The sequence below is a fragment of the Rattus norvegicus genome, chromosome 5, assembly GCF_036323735.1.
Source record: "Rattus norvegicus strain BN/NHsdMcwi chromosome 5, GRCr8, whole genome shotgun sequence".
Taxonomy (NCBI): Eukaryota; Metazoa; Chordata; class Mammalia; order Rodentia; family Muridae; genus Rattus; species Rattus norvegicus.
Window position 1 is genome coordinate 155,542,772 of NC_086023.1, and position 15,822 is coordinate 155,558,593.

At 44.4% G+C, this 15,822-nt stretch overlaps 1 protein-coding gene across 46 annotated transcripts in view; it reads left to right on the forward strand.

Annotated features, from left to right (window-relative positions):
* The window catches only part of Eif4g3 (eukaryotic translation initiation factor 4 gamma, 3), a 220,817-nt gene that overhangs the window by 61,394 nt on the left and 143,601 nt on the right, over nucleotides 1-15,822 (forward strand). For 35 of the 46 annotated variants that reach the window (XR_010066363.1, NM_001401860.1, XM_063287466.1 and 32 more), the window contains one exon: nucleotides 11,180-11,308. The exons of the other annotated variants lie outside the window; for them this stretch is intronic. Coding sequence is in view for 31 of the 35 variants with exons in the window: in XM_017593294.3 (XP_017448783.1) it covers nucleotides 11,180-11,308 (129 nt within the window). In the remaining 4 variants the exon portion in view is untranslated. The remainder of the gene's footprint in view (nucleotides 1-11,179; nucleotides 11,309-15,822) is intronic. 46 annotated transcript variants of the gene reach the window in all.

The window sequence follows — 15,822 nt, forward strand, 5'->3', positions numbered from 1 at the left end:
GGTACGTTAATTTTTAGACCCATAAAACCAGTGGTACAATTTGTTTTATTTTGAGACAGGGTGTCTCTGTGTAACACTCTATGTAGCTGTCCTGGAACTCACTCTGTAGATCATTTTGGCCTCAGACTCCCAGAGATCCACCTGCCTCTGCCTCCTGCGTGCTGGAATTAAAGACATGTACCACTACCACATGACATACATTTTTATTCTTTTAAAAAAAAGTATGTGTATGCATGGGTCTGTGTGTCTAAGCCATGTGTATGGCTGTATTTGCAGAGGCCAGAAGAGGGCAATAGATTCCTAGAACTGGAGTTAAAGGTTGTTGTGAGCCTGCCTAACATGAATGCTAGGAGCAGAATTTGGGTCCCTCTGGAATTAAAAGAGTAGCAGGTGTTCTCAACCTTAAACCATTTTCCCAGCTCCCCCATTCTTTTTTTTTTTTCGGAGCTGGGGACCGAACCCAGGGCCTTGTGTTTGGTAGGCAAGCGCTTTACCACTGAGCTAAATCCCCAACCCCCAGCTCCCCCATTCTTATTTCTTTGTTTACTTTCCTTTTTGACCCAGGTCTTTCTAGTTCTGGCTATCCTGGAGTGATTTGCTGTGTAAACCACTGTGGCCTCAAGCTCACAGAGGTGTTCCTGCCTCTCCCTCCCAGATTGCTGGGTTTAAAGGTGTTCACCACCACATTCCTTTAAATAACCATTGCTTTAATAACGTAAAAATAGATGGGTGGGTGGGTGGGTGGATGGATGGATGGATGGATGGATGGATGGATGGATGGATGGATGGATAGATAGATAGATAGATAGATAGATAGAACGAAGAGCCCATGTGAAATATTTAAACTCCCTCAAACTCCATTTCAGAGGGGTCTGTATCTGTCTCCCATGAAGTTCTACACGAATATACATGCACACACATGTGAAAGAGGCATAGTATTGAAATGTATGATTCTGATCGGTTCTGGTTTATGGAAGAAGAAATCATTACAGTATGTCTGGAAGTTGGCTGTGCTTTTTTATTTATCTGGAGTGCTAATTGTGTTCTTGTCCAAGGTGTGTAATCCCAGCACAGAATTCTTGGCCCAGACGGGATTTGGTGGACATGAGTCTTTCCTCTTGGATAGCCTTGGATAGCCTTGAACTTGTTAGGTAGACTAGGCTGACCTTGAACTTACTGAGATCTGTCTGTCTCTAACTCCCAAGTGCTAGGATTAACAGACAGAAGTTACCTCTTTGCTGCCTGGGCTCCTCCTGTCCGTTATGTGCTGGGTAAGTTCCATGGAAGAAGAAGAAGAAGAAGCAGAAAGGGGGTTACCTCCCTCTACTGAGACCTGACTGAGACACAGGATGCCCTCTCTCACAGCCAGGGAAGAGCGGTGGAGAGACTGGAAGAGAGAAATAGTTTTAACCTCTGCTGAAAATGAAAAAGCCAAAATCAACCAGCAGCACTTAGAAGCAGACTCCTGTCTGAGACGAAGCAGATACCTCACATGTGCCCTGACATAGCCTGCTCCTTTCATGTTTGAAGTACCTGCTTCAGGATACTGTGCCTTTAAACTGCTTGTCCTGAGGGAAAGGAGAGAACGTGGTTCTGGTTGGAGCAGGCCAACAGTGCCTTTCAGTTCTTTTTAAGGTTAGCAAACGTGGAAGCCTAGCCATGGAGGGCCGGTGTCGAGTTGAGGACGTAATCTCTTGAGATCGGCGTTAGCTCGAAATCGTGCCTGAGAGCAAAATTATATAATTAAAAGGGTCCAGAGGCTTGTGACATTGGGACACAGTAGGGGACTTAAAGAACATTGAAATACTATGTTGGTTGGGTTTTGGCGTAACTTGCGAGAGTTCAGGTATAGTTTCAGTGATGCTGGTAGTGCACTGCCCTGACTTCACAATCTGTAGAACACACTGAGCACGGCCTTTTGTGTCTAATCTCAGCTCTTGGCAGGCAGAGGTAAGATGGTTTGTGAGTTCAAGGCTAGCCTGGTCTATATAATGAGAGACTTTGTCTCAAAACAAACAAACATAACCGAAAATTAGATTTAAATCTTGCATATTGATAATGATAAATGTGCACCTGTGAAAAGGTTAGGGTACATTCAGTGCACAGAGTCAGGCTTGCACCGGGTACGCAATGCTGCTGTACACACGCTCCTTTGTTTGAAGAGATGAGTTTCTAGCTATCTGAAAATTTGGCTGTGTAGTCTGTCTTCTTTCTCAGGGTTTTCAAGCTTTTTTCATAACCCAGTGTGAACTTTTCAGAAGGTGACAGGACATTACAGGACTACAGTGACGCCGGATGAGGAGAGGGTAGACTGAGGCAGCCAAGGAAATGATTGTTGGGAGGAAATCTCCCACCTAAATATTTGTGACCGTGGCTGTGTTGGTGCATGTTAGTCATCCATGTCTGTGGATAATTTGTGACATAGTTTTGTGGGCCGAGAACAGCAATTGCTTCACAACTTGCTGGGACCTCACTGTGGAAGGTCTGCATTTTTATCTCCTTCCCAGGTGATGGTAAGGCCTCTAGTCTGGGACACTGCAAACCACTACCTTAGACTAAACCCCTCATGTTCTCCCAGGTATGAAAATAAAATCGAGTCTGCCAATCATTTTTGTCTAAAACTGTCTTTTTAGACTTGAAAACCAAATTTGTACCAACATTGTGAAGCATCCTTTACTTAGCGCCTTATTTACCAGATTACACGAATAGGTTTACTCGGTAACCTGTCCTTTTTACTGTCTTCAGGTTAAGGACAAGAGTTTATTGGGTAGACTACAGGAGGGTAGTGGGACGCAGTAATTAGAGCATTCGTCACAGGGCAGTGGGCTGTAAGTCTGGGAGAGGTAGTAGTGTTTATGTCTCCAGACACGTGATTGAGATTGTGTGAAGGAGAACAGTCCAGATTGGCCAGTGTGAGCCTCTGTGCAATTTCTGCCCTGCGGATGCTAGGAGTGCTAGCCATTGGCCTGTGCAGATGTAAGAGAGTTCCTTTTCCTTGTCTGCAGAAAAGCTATGTTTCTGATTTACTTCTTTTACGTGTATGAATGTTTGTCTGTACATACGTGTATATACCATGTATGTATATAAGTGTGCATGGTGTCCTTGGAGATCAGAAGAAAGTGTCCCCTCTTCCAGGAGTGGTTATGAATTTACAGTGTGCCTGCTAAGAACTGAACCCAGGTTCTCTGCAGGATCATCAGGAGTTCCTAACCACTGAGCCGACACTAGTGCGGCTCTACCACTGCTCAGACCTGCATCTCTGACCGTAAGACCTGCATTCTTGGTGCTGTTTGGCCTACTTACAAGATTCCTGGAATAAATGTGTATGGTCTACATGTTTGTATTTTAAGTCTTTGTTTAGAAGGTAATAATCTGTGACTAAACCTCAGAATGGGGACTTAGTGACGTTTTTTCTGTGATACGAGCTGTTCTAGAACAATCTATGATTTTGATAACGCCTTTGAATTTATTATTTGTTGTTGACTACGAAGCTCAGAGTTCTACGAGTTCCTTGGAATTAAGACCAATTGTCTTAGATCAGTGATGTAACTGGGTTGTTAAGAATGGAAAGTCAGCAGAAAAAGCAAAGCATAAGCATCAAAAATTATGTTTTAAGGTGGAACCCGGACTCCAGGCAGCCTTTCTGTACTTAGGACAGCCTCTTGGTGCGCAGGCAGCTGTGCCTTCTCTAGGAAGCCTAGACCCTTCTGAGTTTAGGAAGGAGACATGGCATCTGTGTTAGGTGGACACAGCCCTGCAACCCAGCACTTTGGAAGTTTAGGCAGAAAGATTATTTTAAGTTTGAGGCCAGCCTGGGCTACATGGTTACAGTTTATTCTTACTATGTTGTGAGGCCTTTGATTCAAAAATCCCAAATTATAATAAATCAAAAAAAGAAACAACTCCTCAGCTGTTCTCAGATCTTTTGACCATGTTTGACCACAGGGACAACAGAGAAAAAAACCAGCAGCAACAAAAATCAAAAACAAAAAAATCTCCAACCCATAGATAGTCTTTGAGAAAGACCCAGCATTTTCGTCATCCTCGTGCAGAGTGTGACCCCTCTGTGTGCAGTTGTGATTGGCCATGGCAGGATTGACCTCTGTGTCTGTTTCTTCAGGGCAGTTAGCTCCAAATGGTGAAAGGTGGACTCTCAGCTCAGTTGTCAGGGTTCCTGTCAGCAGTGAAAGGGGAGGTAATCCATGCTGGCTCCTCTGTGCTCTAAGGCTGCCCTGGCCACCCCAGCTGCTCAGGAGTTGCTAAGCTAAATAAATCTTATCCCTAAGTAGCCATATAAAAGGTTTTATGGTTTGTTGAATTGATACACTGTAATAATAGTTATATTTACATGCCCAAGAGGCCACTTGGTGGTGAGCAGGCCACAAGTACTCATTGAGTTTGTCCATGAGGACTGTGTTTGCAGACAGATGATGAGAGCCGCACTGCTGTCGCCATGCAGATCACCATGCTGGGACATAGGACTGCTGTGTGAGTGGGCATCCTCTGCTTAATCATTGCCTTATGCTGGGCATTTTTATTTTAGAGGAGGGTGGTGGTCAAGGTTTTGCCATGGAGTCTTAGGTTGGCCTCAGTCTGGCCTTGTATCCTAGGCTAGGGTCAAACTTGAGATCATGTCTCCATCTCTATAGTGTGCTCGCTGTGACATTGTACATGGGATTTTATAGGCTGGTGTGGAAATTGCCAAGTTCCAAATGCCAAACTTGAAATATGTATTTATTAGAAAAAAATCTATGTTTAATAGAAATCCAGATTAGAATATAAGGAAGAAAGTGCTGTACCCCTGGCTAACAGGCTGGCACCTCCCAGGTTTGTATTTTCCTCCTTGACCTGGCTAGGTTGCTCAGTGGCTAAGGATACAAGTCGGGCAACTTGAATTTGTACCCAGATTCCCATGACTTTTGAAAGTTCTTCTCTGAGTGCCCAGGATGCCAGGCAATCTGCTCACACACATATCGTATACCTTTCCCTCACCCCCCAAAATCTTATACAATTTAGGTAGACATTCCATATCTGTCTACCTGTCTGTCTGTCCATCTATCCATATACCTATCTAAGGATGTAGTTATTTGTTCCCCCAGGGGACTTGTTTTGTGGTTATTTTACCATCACAAATGTAGAGGACAAATAGATTTATAATCCTACATTTATTTTCTGATTAAATAGTAACAAAAACATATCAAAACGGAAGAGAACTGAATTTTGATACCAGGAGAAACACTTATATTTTGGAGAGAAGTCTCTTGTTTTTATATTTTTGTAGACATAGAAAATATGTGTGCATATATATATATATGTATATAACTTATCTAAACTTATACTTAAGATTTTCTAACTATAAATTGTTTCATGGTGTGTTTGATGGATTCATTGGATACGTGCGGACGTGTGTTCATGGCACACTTGAGGTCAGAGGACAGCTTTGTGGACGTGGTTCTCTCCTACTTTCATGTAGGTTCGGGGATTGAACTCAGGTTGCCAGGTGTGTATAGTAAGTGCCTTTACCCACTGAACTGTCTTGGCACCCCCTTGATTCATACTTTCAAACACAACTTACATTTTGTATTTCTCTTAACTTGTCATATATGTTGTTTTATATTATATAGAATCATGCCTCACTTTAGTAGACCATGGATGTGCCATAAAAATACTGAAATAAGTCATTTCTAGCCTTTGGGATGAGATCAAGGACAAGGTGTAATCTGTGTTCCTGCTGTTCTCCATTGCTTGGCCTCAGTTCTCCAGGCGTGGATTTGGATTAGCTGGCTTCTTTTGGGAGCTGTAAGGTCTCAAGTTGCCTGGCTGACCTTGAGCTGAGAATACCCTGACCTCCTGACCCTCCTTCCCCTGCCTCTTGAGCATTGGGGTTATAAGTGTGAACCATTGCGCCTGGTTTTATGCAGTCTGAGGATTGAACCAGGGCTCTATGCAGGCCATGTAAGCCACGCCCTCAGCTCTATGTCAGTATCCTTGCATTTGCAAGTTGTTCTGTCGAGCACCCTTGCTCATTGTTGTCTTAACTCCTTATGCTGATCCCTAAATACCTTATTGGCACTTGTATATCTTCTAATGAAAGTGATCAGAACAATGGAATACAGACATTCTTTTGTCTAAATGAAGCCAGTTAGTAGCACTTTTTGGTGTCTCTGCCTTTCCTTTTTGTGCTAGTTTGAATTTACATGGTTCCCAAAGCCTCTTATCCTAAGGCTAGGGGTTGCCAGGAAGGATTTGGGATTTGGTCATGAGGTCAGGATGTTTTAGTATGTGGGCGGACACCGTAGTAGCTGGGAATTTTGTGGGTCAAACACTGTATTGGGTACTTGCCAAAATGTATTGTTTTTTACAAGTGTTTTACAGTTTGCTAAGTGTCTCAGCGTGGAGACGCGTGCTCTTCATAGGCATGCTCGTGCCTTAACACAGTTTTTTCTTTTCCAGCTAATTCTCCTCTCATCCCTCTGCACACAGACCCCTGCCTTTCCTAGGACATGCCCTATGCCTTGGCACTCTCCTTTTTTTTTAAAGTCCTGTCTTTACCTGATAGTCTAAACCCAGCTTTTCACTTCCCAGAGACCATGTCGCTTCTACCTGGAGCTGCTGCTGGGTTTTACTAGCAAATTATGCTAGTGTGTAGTGTGGTTCGGTTCTGCTTGCTGTGGCCTCCCTCCTTCCTATTAAGGGTTTGGAAGGTGGGAACCCATCCATAGGTAAGGCTGAGTCTGCTGTGCAGTTTTGTTGACTGGTGTTGTTGTCACAGACCATGCTGTGCCCTCCCATCTTGGGGACAGTTGAGTGATTCCAGTCTCCATATGTTCTGACGTGACAGTCGCTTTACTCTTGGGACAGCGGACATTGTGATAACTCTTTAATCACTTTTGTAACTTTGATGTTTGATTTTAGCAGGCGACATTATTAGTTTATAATTTTGGTACTTTTTTCTTGTACAATTATAAGTAGAGATACAAGGACATCGATTCCATGGAGTGAACATATGGTCTTAATGAGGACATTAAACATTGACCAGATTGATCAGAAATTGTGTCATTTTCAGAAGTCTTCCTTTGCTAGTTTTGATAATTAGTGTCGATGCCATTAGGGGTATTGATAGTAAACCCGCCCCTAGATTGTTTGATCTGACTGCAGCTCCTCTCTCAGCCCAGAGTTAATAGACCTAGCAGGCTGCTCATTGCTCCCAATGGACAGCGAGCAACCGCTGTAGGCGGAGTCTTGGTTAGCCCTTCCCTTAAGGCTGTTCACTCGTGTCACAGCAGCACTTCCCCAGACCTAGTACTTCATTCAGGCCATCACCTTCAAGCGGATTCCCAGTTTTCACTAAGCTATTATTTTCAATGTAGTGTATAAATGGGACATAGGCTTTAACTGCTGTAAAGTGTGTGAAGGGGCCATGCAGCCAGCCAGCCCCACTCTGTCCTGCTGTACCTCTAGTCATCAACCAAGGAGACTGGCTGACCCTGCCTCTTGCCCCTGTCTTAGAGGTCTACATTGATGTGCTTGCTCTCTCCTCTCTCCTGCTCTGTCTAAACACCTTTTCGTGTTAGAATTTTCTTACACAGTATTGGGTATATAGATACATAAAATAGCTCTGTAAAGGTTCACTATAATCATGAGGAAATTTTAAAAGAATTCTTTGGTGTGTTGCACACGCACAGTTTCTCTATTTGTAATAAAGACAAAAATCAAATGTGCATGTAAATGAATGGCTGAACTTATTTTGTATTAGAAACTAAGTCTTGTCTGAGTGTTTGAAGTCATAGGACATAGAGAAGGTCTTCAGCGTTTTCCAAGAACTGATTGCTATTTGCTTTCATCCTCTGGCTTCGGCGCCTAGAGCACTGCTTCACGTAAACACGGGTATTCCTTTTTCATTGTAACTGAGCACATACTTCTGTTGACAGACCCAACAGCTCATGTACTTGATGCTAACAGCCTCACAAGTGAACCTTGTTCCGATTCATCATAAAACATGGCATCTGCTTGCTTCAGTGCTTAGTATGACCAGAGGAACTCACAGAATTGCTTCCTTTATAAAAGGTCAAAATGTACTGGGGCACCGGGCATTGCAAGTGGCATAACCTAATAAGGGCAGAACAGAAAAGGGAGGAAGCCTCCTCCCCGTTTCCTCCCATCTGTCTGTCCACTGCACTGGTTCATTTTAAAGTACTTCTATGTGTACATAGTCTGCATTCTCTTTCTCTGCAGGTATGGGTGTGGATGTGCTTCTGCCGTACGGCTCCTAGATAGCAGACTCCGAGTCTTTTGGCTCCAGTGTGCTTCTGTACACTGGCCACATTCACAGCCCCACACTGCTTCTTGAGTAGATTGGCTTTCATTATTTTCTAGTATTTGTTGGCTTGGAGAAATACATGTTCTGAAGGAAGAGCTAGGATACTACTAGTGATGGCTGTCAAATGGGGAAGCAAAGTTCAGGCTTCTGTCTGTCACCCTGGTTAAACGTGGCCATCTTCGTATGGGACCTGCACCTGTTTGAATGTTACTGTTTGGTTTTGCATCTGTTGAGCTGTTTATTTTATTTTATGTGTAGGACATTTTGCTTGCATGCACCTGCATGCACCTTTTGTGTGTGTACTTGATTCCCTCAGAGGTCAGAAAACGATGTTGGATCCCTTAGAATCTATCTGGAGTAATAGATGGTTGTGAGCCACTGTTTGGGTGCTGGGAGTCAAATTTGCGTCCTTTGCAAATGCAGCCAGTGCTCTGAACTGCCCAGTGGTCTCTCCAGCCCGTGGCTTTTGTGTTTTATTTGTTTGGCTTTTGGAAATAAGGTCTAATGTGTTCCAGAGTGACTTGGAATTCCTGATCCTCTTGTCTGGCATTACAAGTGTGTGTGGCCCACCAACTAGGGAAACTATCTTGGAGTGGGGAAAAGTAATGTTAAGGTGCCTTAGACAGAAGCCGCATGCTTTTGCCTTCATAGGAACAGCTTGTTGCTAAGAAAGATTAATTTACTTGATAGGACTCTGGATGATGTCAGAGAGAACTTTAAGTAAAGATTTACTTACTTTGTTAAATATTGTGTTTTCATTGGCCATAAGCACAGGGTGGCGAAGAGGTGGGTCTTTAACAGTGTGTCTGCCTCCACGTGGTGATCCGGGGGAGGTGACCTCAGCTGCCCTCACCCAGTAACTGCTTCTGTATTTCAGATACAGTGTGCAACTGTTATTGGACTGTGATTGGAAAGTCAAGGGGTTATACACAGAATCCTTAGTTTTGTTTTCTAGTGGAAGTTGAGAGGATTATGTCACTACTCCACAGTCCTGCCTGGCCCCACCCCTAGTAGCCATTCTTCCTGGATCTCTGTTTATGTCTGGTCAGCTAGCCCATGTTGCCTACAAAAGGATTATCATGTTCACCACCCTGCCCCATGCATTGTAGTTCTTATTTGAAAGTGGTAGCATATTAGAGTGATGCTGAATGATCGTGTTACTCAAGTCAGTGCTAGACAGAGAGAGGGACGGTGAACCTAATGAACACGTTCATTTCCATATCTTCATGGTTTGCTATCAAGTTACATTGTAGTTTTAGGTAGAGTTCTTAGGTAGGGTAAAACTTCACAACTTTGTGGCTTTCAGTAAGTCCGAGATTTCAGAGTGTCCAGAGGCCAAGGTTTATTAGATTCATGTTCTTGTTCGCTCCCCCTTCCCTCTGTGTGTGTGTGCGTGAGGTATTTGATACTCTGTGCGTGTAGAGGGCAGTGAAGGGGTACAACAGAGATTCTGTGGACAGTGTGTAAAGGGGCAGTTGGATGTGTTAGAGGTTCTGTGTGTGTGTGCGTGTGCGTGCGCCAGTATATACTCCTGTGTAAGACTCTGGATACCAGAGGTTCATATCAGGTCCTATTCTATGCCTGTCCGCTTTGCCTTTGGAAGCGTCTTATAATGAACACTGGGCTTACTAGTTGACTAAACAGGTGGGTTATTGAGCTCTGGAGACCCCAGTCTCCATGCCCTTCTCTCCCCAGGAGCAAGGTTTACCTTCATATTTTGTTTTGGTGCTGGGGGATCAAATTTGAATCTTGGTGTTTTTGTAACAAGTACTTTTCTCAACGAGTCATTTGAAATGCATTTAATATATGCCTCACCGGCCAAACTACAAGAATAGCGTAGCCTGCCTTCACTGTCCTCCAAACATTTTGATTCGCCTGTCGTCATACAGAACTCTGTCTGGTAGTGCTCACCCCTCCGTCTGTCATTAGCTTGGAGGTGCGCTTTCATGTCATGTAAATTCAGACCAGGGTGACTGGGGAGTACAGAATCCAGGATGGCCTTGAAATCGAGCTTGCTAGCCAGGTAGCCACAGGTGAGCTTGGACTCCTTATCTTTTGTGCCTGTATCTTCCAGGAGCTGGAGGAATGGGCCTGGACCACCAGACTCATGATAGGCCACCAGGGTTTGACCCCTGGCTTCGTGGGATGCTAGACAAAAGCATTCTTACAACCGTTTCCTTTACTTGAGATAGCCTCTCTGTCTAGCACAGCTATCACTGAGTTAAGGATTCTCCTGCACACTATTCCAGGTGGCTGGGATTATACCGTAGGCAGGCACCATCACTAGGGGATGTCCTGAGTCTTCTTGACAAATGTATCCTGCGGTTCTCAGAGAAGCTCTGTCAGCTCCAGAGATCTCCCTGGGCTCTGCAGTCCCTCCACGTCCAAAGCCCTCTATTTCTTGTTTTTTCTCAAAATGCTTAGTATAGCTTCAAGTTTCATCTCAATTTAGAATGGTTTCTGTTCTAGGATGGGGGGAAGGATATTGAGATTATGCTTTAGACATTTATGAGACAGATGGAAATATTTGTGTATTCTGAAATGGTAAGCCCCTGTTTATTCTAGTACTTAATTAAGCTTTACTGTGACTTGGGAGACAGAATCCAATTTTTAAAGTGGTTTTTGTTCTTGTTATTTATTTTTTTTTTTTTCGAGACAGAGTTTCTCCATGTAGCCCTGGCTGTCCTGGAACTCACTCTGTAGACCAGGCTGGCCTTGAACTCAGATCCCCCTGCCCCTGCTTTCTGGGTGCTGGGATTAAAGGCATGTGTCACCACTGCCGGGCATTAAAATGGTTTAACCAGGTCAGCTGTACTTGTAGATCAGGTCACTAATCTATTGCTGTTTATTTCCTCACAGGTAACACAAGTAGCAAGACAGCCAGGACCCCCGACCCCTTCCCCTTACTCAGCACATGAAATAAACAAGGGGCACCCCAATCTTGCGGCCACGCCCCCGGGACATGCATCGTCCCCTGGACTCTCTCAAGTAAGAACTGCAGGCTTATGTTTTGTTTCTTTTTAAATGACATTTCCTTGTAATCTTTGCCTTTTGGTTTCTCTAAAGGCGACTCTGCTCGCTGGCAGTTAGTACAAGCTCTTAAAGGGCAGGCCACCTTGACCTGTGTGTCTGCTGGCCTCAGACACCTCATGCTTTTAGTCTTGGAGTAATTAAAAAAAATTATATTTAGTTTTTATTATCTACTTAAGAAATGTATCTCTTCCTGGATGTGGTGATGCACACCTTTAATCCCCACACTTGGGAGGCAGAGGCAGGTGGATCTCTGTGAGTTAGAGACCAGGATGGCCAGGTCTACACAGAGAAACCTTTTCTCAAAAAAACAAAACAAACAGAAAAATGCCAACAACAACCAAAAAAAGAAAGAAAGAAAAGAAAAAAAGTTGATGAGTGATTCTAACATTAAGAGAGGACATTTTGCAGTGCCCTTTCTGTTTCTCTTTGGTGCTTTCGTGCAGGAGACCTTTTCTAGGGACGGTCTTGGGTGTGTTCTTGTTTATTGGTTTCTTTTTTTCCAAGCGTTCCTGGGGCTCGTTAGCTTAATTCATTGGTTTAGCTGGTGTGTACTAGGGATTTCTCTGTGGGTTTTGCTCAGGGCAGGACAGGCATTCATCTGGCTTTAAGGCGTCACTGGATCTCCTGTATCCCAGGCTCTTCCCTAGATACCGTCCTGCTGGTCTGTGCCCTGTGATCTCATTTCCGATTTCCTGTGGTTAAGAGCTGTCCTGTCCGTGGGAAAGGACCCATGGTCCTCTGGGGCAGTGACAGTCCCTGCAGGTGCTGAGTCATCCCTCCAGTACTACATTTCAGACTCTTGTTTTCTTATTTTAGGTGTGTTGGCACTTTACCATTACGGAGCTTCTAAAATTAATAAAAAAAATAATTATAAAATTGGTGATTATTACATTTGGGATGTTAATCATAGTTTAAACTATAGAATGTTTACAACAGGAATTATAATTTGCTAGACCATAGTCAGTCTGTTGCTGTATTAAGGAATATATGAATTGGCTTGTTATTTATTATATATGAGTACACTGTAGCTGTCTTCAGACACACCAGAAGAGGGCATCAGATCCCATTACAGATGGCTGTGAGCCACCATGTGGTTGCTGGGATTTGAACTCAGGACCTCTGCAAGAGCAGTCAGTGTTTTTAACCACTGAGCCATCTCTCCAGCCCCGATTCTTTTCTGTGTATTGTGGTAGAGACGTTTTGAATGAAAAGAAAGGACTCAAGTGTGTAAGAATGGCGGATGCAGGGGCTGGGGATTTAGCTCAGTGGTAGAGCGCTTACCTAGGAAGCGCAAGGCCCTGGGTTCGGTCCCCAGCTCCGAAAAAAAGAACCAAAAAAAAAAAAAAAAAAAAAAAAAGAGTGGCGGATGCATGCAGAAGCCTGTTCATTCCGTGTCTGATGTGGAGCTGTGGATCCCTCCTGGTGGAAGGTCTCTGGTGTGACACAATAGCTTTTGTCCTGTGGAGTGTTGGCAAAGCCTGTTCCTCTCATATTGCTCTCTCACAAAGAGCTGGTGCAGTGCCCATGGACCAGGGTTGCAATGACAGTGGGTGGATGGGTTGAACGTTGAGCCCCAAGCTCTTGTCCTTCTATCATCTAGTGACTTTATAAGTCAGTCACATCCTTGATTTACTGCATAGAAATTACAAGAAGACCTACTAAGCCTTGTGCCATTTTAAAAAAAATGCATTGGGGTTGGGGATTTAGCTCAGTGGTAGAGCGCTTACCTAGGAAGTGCAAGGCCCTGGGTTCGGTCCCCAGCTCCGAAAAAAAGAACCAAAAAAAAAAAAAAAGCATTAGTTTGCTTTCAATTGCTTTTACAAAATGCTAGCCAAAAGCAGCTTGGGAGGAGAGGGTTTATTTCAATGCACAGACTTCAGCACACCATTGAAGGGAGGGAGGCAGGCCATGGAGGAAGCACTGCTACCGGCTTGTTCCCCATGGCTTGTTCAGCTTGCTTTCTTATAGTACCCAGGACCACCACCCACAGTGAGGTGGGCCACATAAGGAAATGACCACAGGCTTGCCTTCAAGCCTAATGGGTAGTGGAGGCAGTTGTTTTGAGTACAGTGTGTCCCACGGGCCCACCTTAAGGCCTTGTTGGAGGAAGTATGTCACCAGTGCAAAAGCTGATGCCTGCCTGCCTGCTGCCTGCCTGCCTGCCTGCCTGCCTGCCTGCCTGCTGCCTGCCTGCCTGCCTGCCTGCCTGCCTGCCTGCCTGCCTGCCTGCCTGCCTGAGATCAGGATGTAGCTCTTTGCTACTGCTCTTGTTGCCATGCATGCCACTGTGATCCCTGCTGTGATGATGTGGACTGTTCTCTGAAAGTATAAGGCAGCCCCAGTCAACTGCTTTCACTATAAGAGTTGCCTTGGTTATAGTGTCTCTTCACAGCAATAAAACAATGACTAAGACAGAGGCATTTTCTCAACTGCATTTTTCTATTTTATATTGAGCGAAAATCACCCCCTACTCCAACCCCTCAGACAGATTTCTTTCTTTTTTTTTTTTTTTTTTTTTGGTTCTTTTTTTCGGAGCTGGGGACCGAACCCAGGGCCTTGCGCTTCCTAGGCAAGCGCTCTACCACTGAGCTAAATCCCCAACCCCCAGACAGATTTCTTTGTAGCCCTGGCTGTCCTGGAACTTTGTAGCCTCAAACTCTGAGATCTGCCTGCCTTTGCCTCCTGAGTGCTGGTACAGAAACTTATCCAGCACAAGTAGATAGTGTTCCCTTCCTAGTTCTCTGGGTGTCTCTGGGCCTTCTCTAAAGGGAGTGGTGTGGCCTGCTGAGTGGCTCTACCCTTTGGTGCCTGGTGCAATTTTCTCTTTGTGCTGTTGAGGGAAGACTGTTCTCAGGAAGGGTCTCCAGTACAAATCTGCCAGACTAGGTAGCTGTTGGCTGATGGGCGTTCTTCTCTCCTTTAGCCTTTCAACCCCATAACACTAGATAAGAGAGAGGAAGGATAGAGCGGAAAGAGGAGATCCCTGAATACAGTCAGGATCCAAAATGGAGCAGCATATGTTAGAATACTTCCTACTGATAGAGGCTTTTCAAGTTCCTTGGGGCAAGTTTGCCCTTTGCTGTCAGGATATCTCATTTCTGCTCTCTGTTCCTTCTTCGAGCAGAACTACTTAAGAGATGAGAACCAACAACCTACCCAGCTCTGGGTTCTAGCATCTGTACACGTTCTGAAGTTTTCAGAGTCCCAAGTGTCACACAGTCACCAGCGCAGAAGCTACCTGCAGCTGGCACAACCACGCCTCTGATAGAGCATGGGGCCAATCAGTCGGCTGCCGATAGAACAGGAAGCAAATCAGTCATCTTCTGTGGTGGACGCTCTGATAGCCCCATATCCCACACCTAGGGTTAAAATGAAAACATATTCCTATAATATTCCTATATTTTTAAGAGAAACCAAGATTTCCAGATTTTCCCTACAGCTGTTACCCATATCTGGACAGAACAAAGTGTGCCAGTCAGGGGATCTGGGTAGGAGAGAAGCCGGGGTTTGGCACCACTGTGAGGACCACAGGAGCCACAAGGCAAAGTCTCCTGCAGTGTTGCCTATGTAGCCTCCTTCGTGGACAGCAGTGTGCCAGCTGAGATGCTAAAAGATTATAGAGCCATATCCTTTTTCCCATCAGAGGCAAATAGGGTGACTTTTGATCTGAGGCAAGCACCTGGTATTGGTAAATAAGGAGAGAGACCTCCACAGCTGGTCCAAAGCTAGGACTGCACAGTTTGCATTTAAGAAAGGATGTCGTCTCGCCCATGTCAATTGGAAGGCCGTAAGAACCATTTTTTGACTGTTCCTTCAGTTCTCCTTAGATGCTAGAACACATGAATAGCCAGGAAAGGGCTGCCAGTTATTATCGTGATGTTTTTATTGTCTGTCTGTGAGATTGTGACATTGCACCTGATTTGGTGAGTTACTCAGTAAGAGAGATAGAGAGAGGAGAGAGAGAGAGGAGAGACAGACAGAGACAGAGATCTCTTGGGCGCTTGCATGTGCCAGCGTGTATACATTTGCTCCAGGCAAGTGTGTCTGCCAGGCCAGGCTGCCAGTCCTCTGTCACACACTGTTGAGGCAGGGTCTCACTGAGTCCCTCAGCAGGCATTGAGAGCCACAGTCCTCCTGCTCCCATCTCTCCAGAGCAGAAATTAGAGGCTTGTGCCACTAGGCCAGACATTTTATTTTTTATTATTAACACAACTAATGATTTTTCTTAGTGGGAGCTTTTGTATATTTAGAATTTTCCATTTTTATGAGGAAAACAGAATTGTAATTTCATGACTTTGAAAAGAAGCTTTTTCCCCCAATCATATCTTGTCAAAATAGATGAGTGTTAAATTTTCTTTAAAAAGGAAAATAAAGTAAAATTTGCAGTTTTTCTATTTCCTTTCCATCTTTCTAAAGAGAGTTGTAAATTTATGTGTATGGGTGTTTGCCCACATGTGTGTGCATTTCTG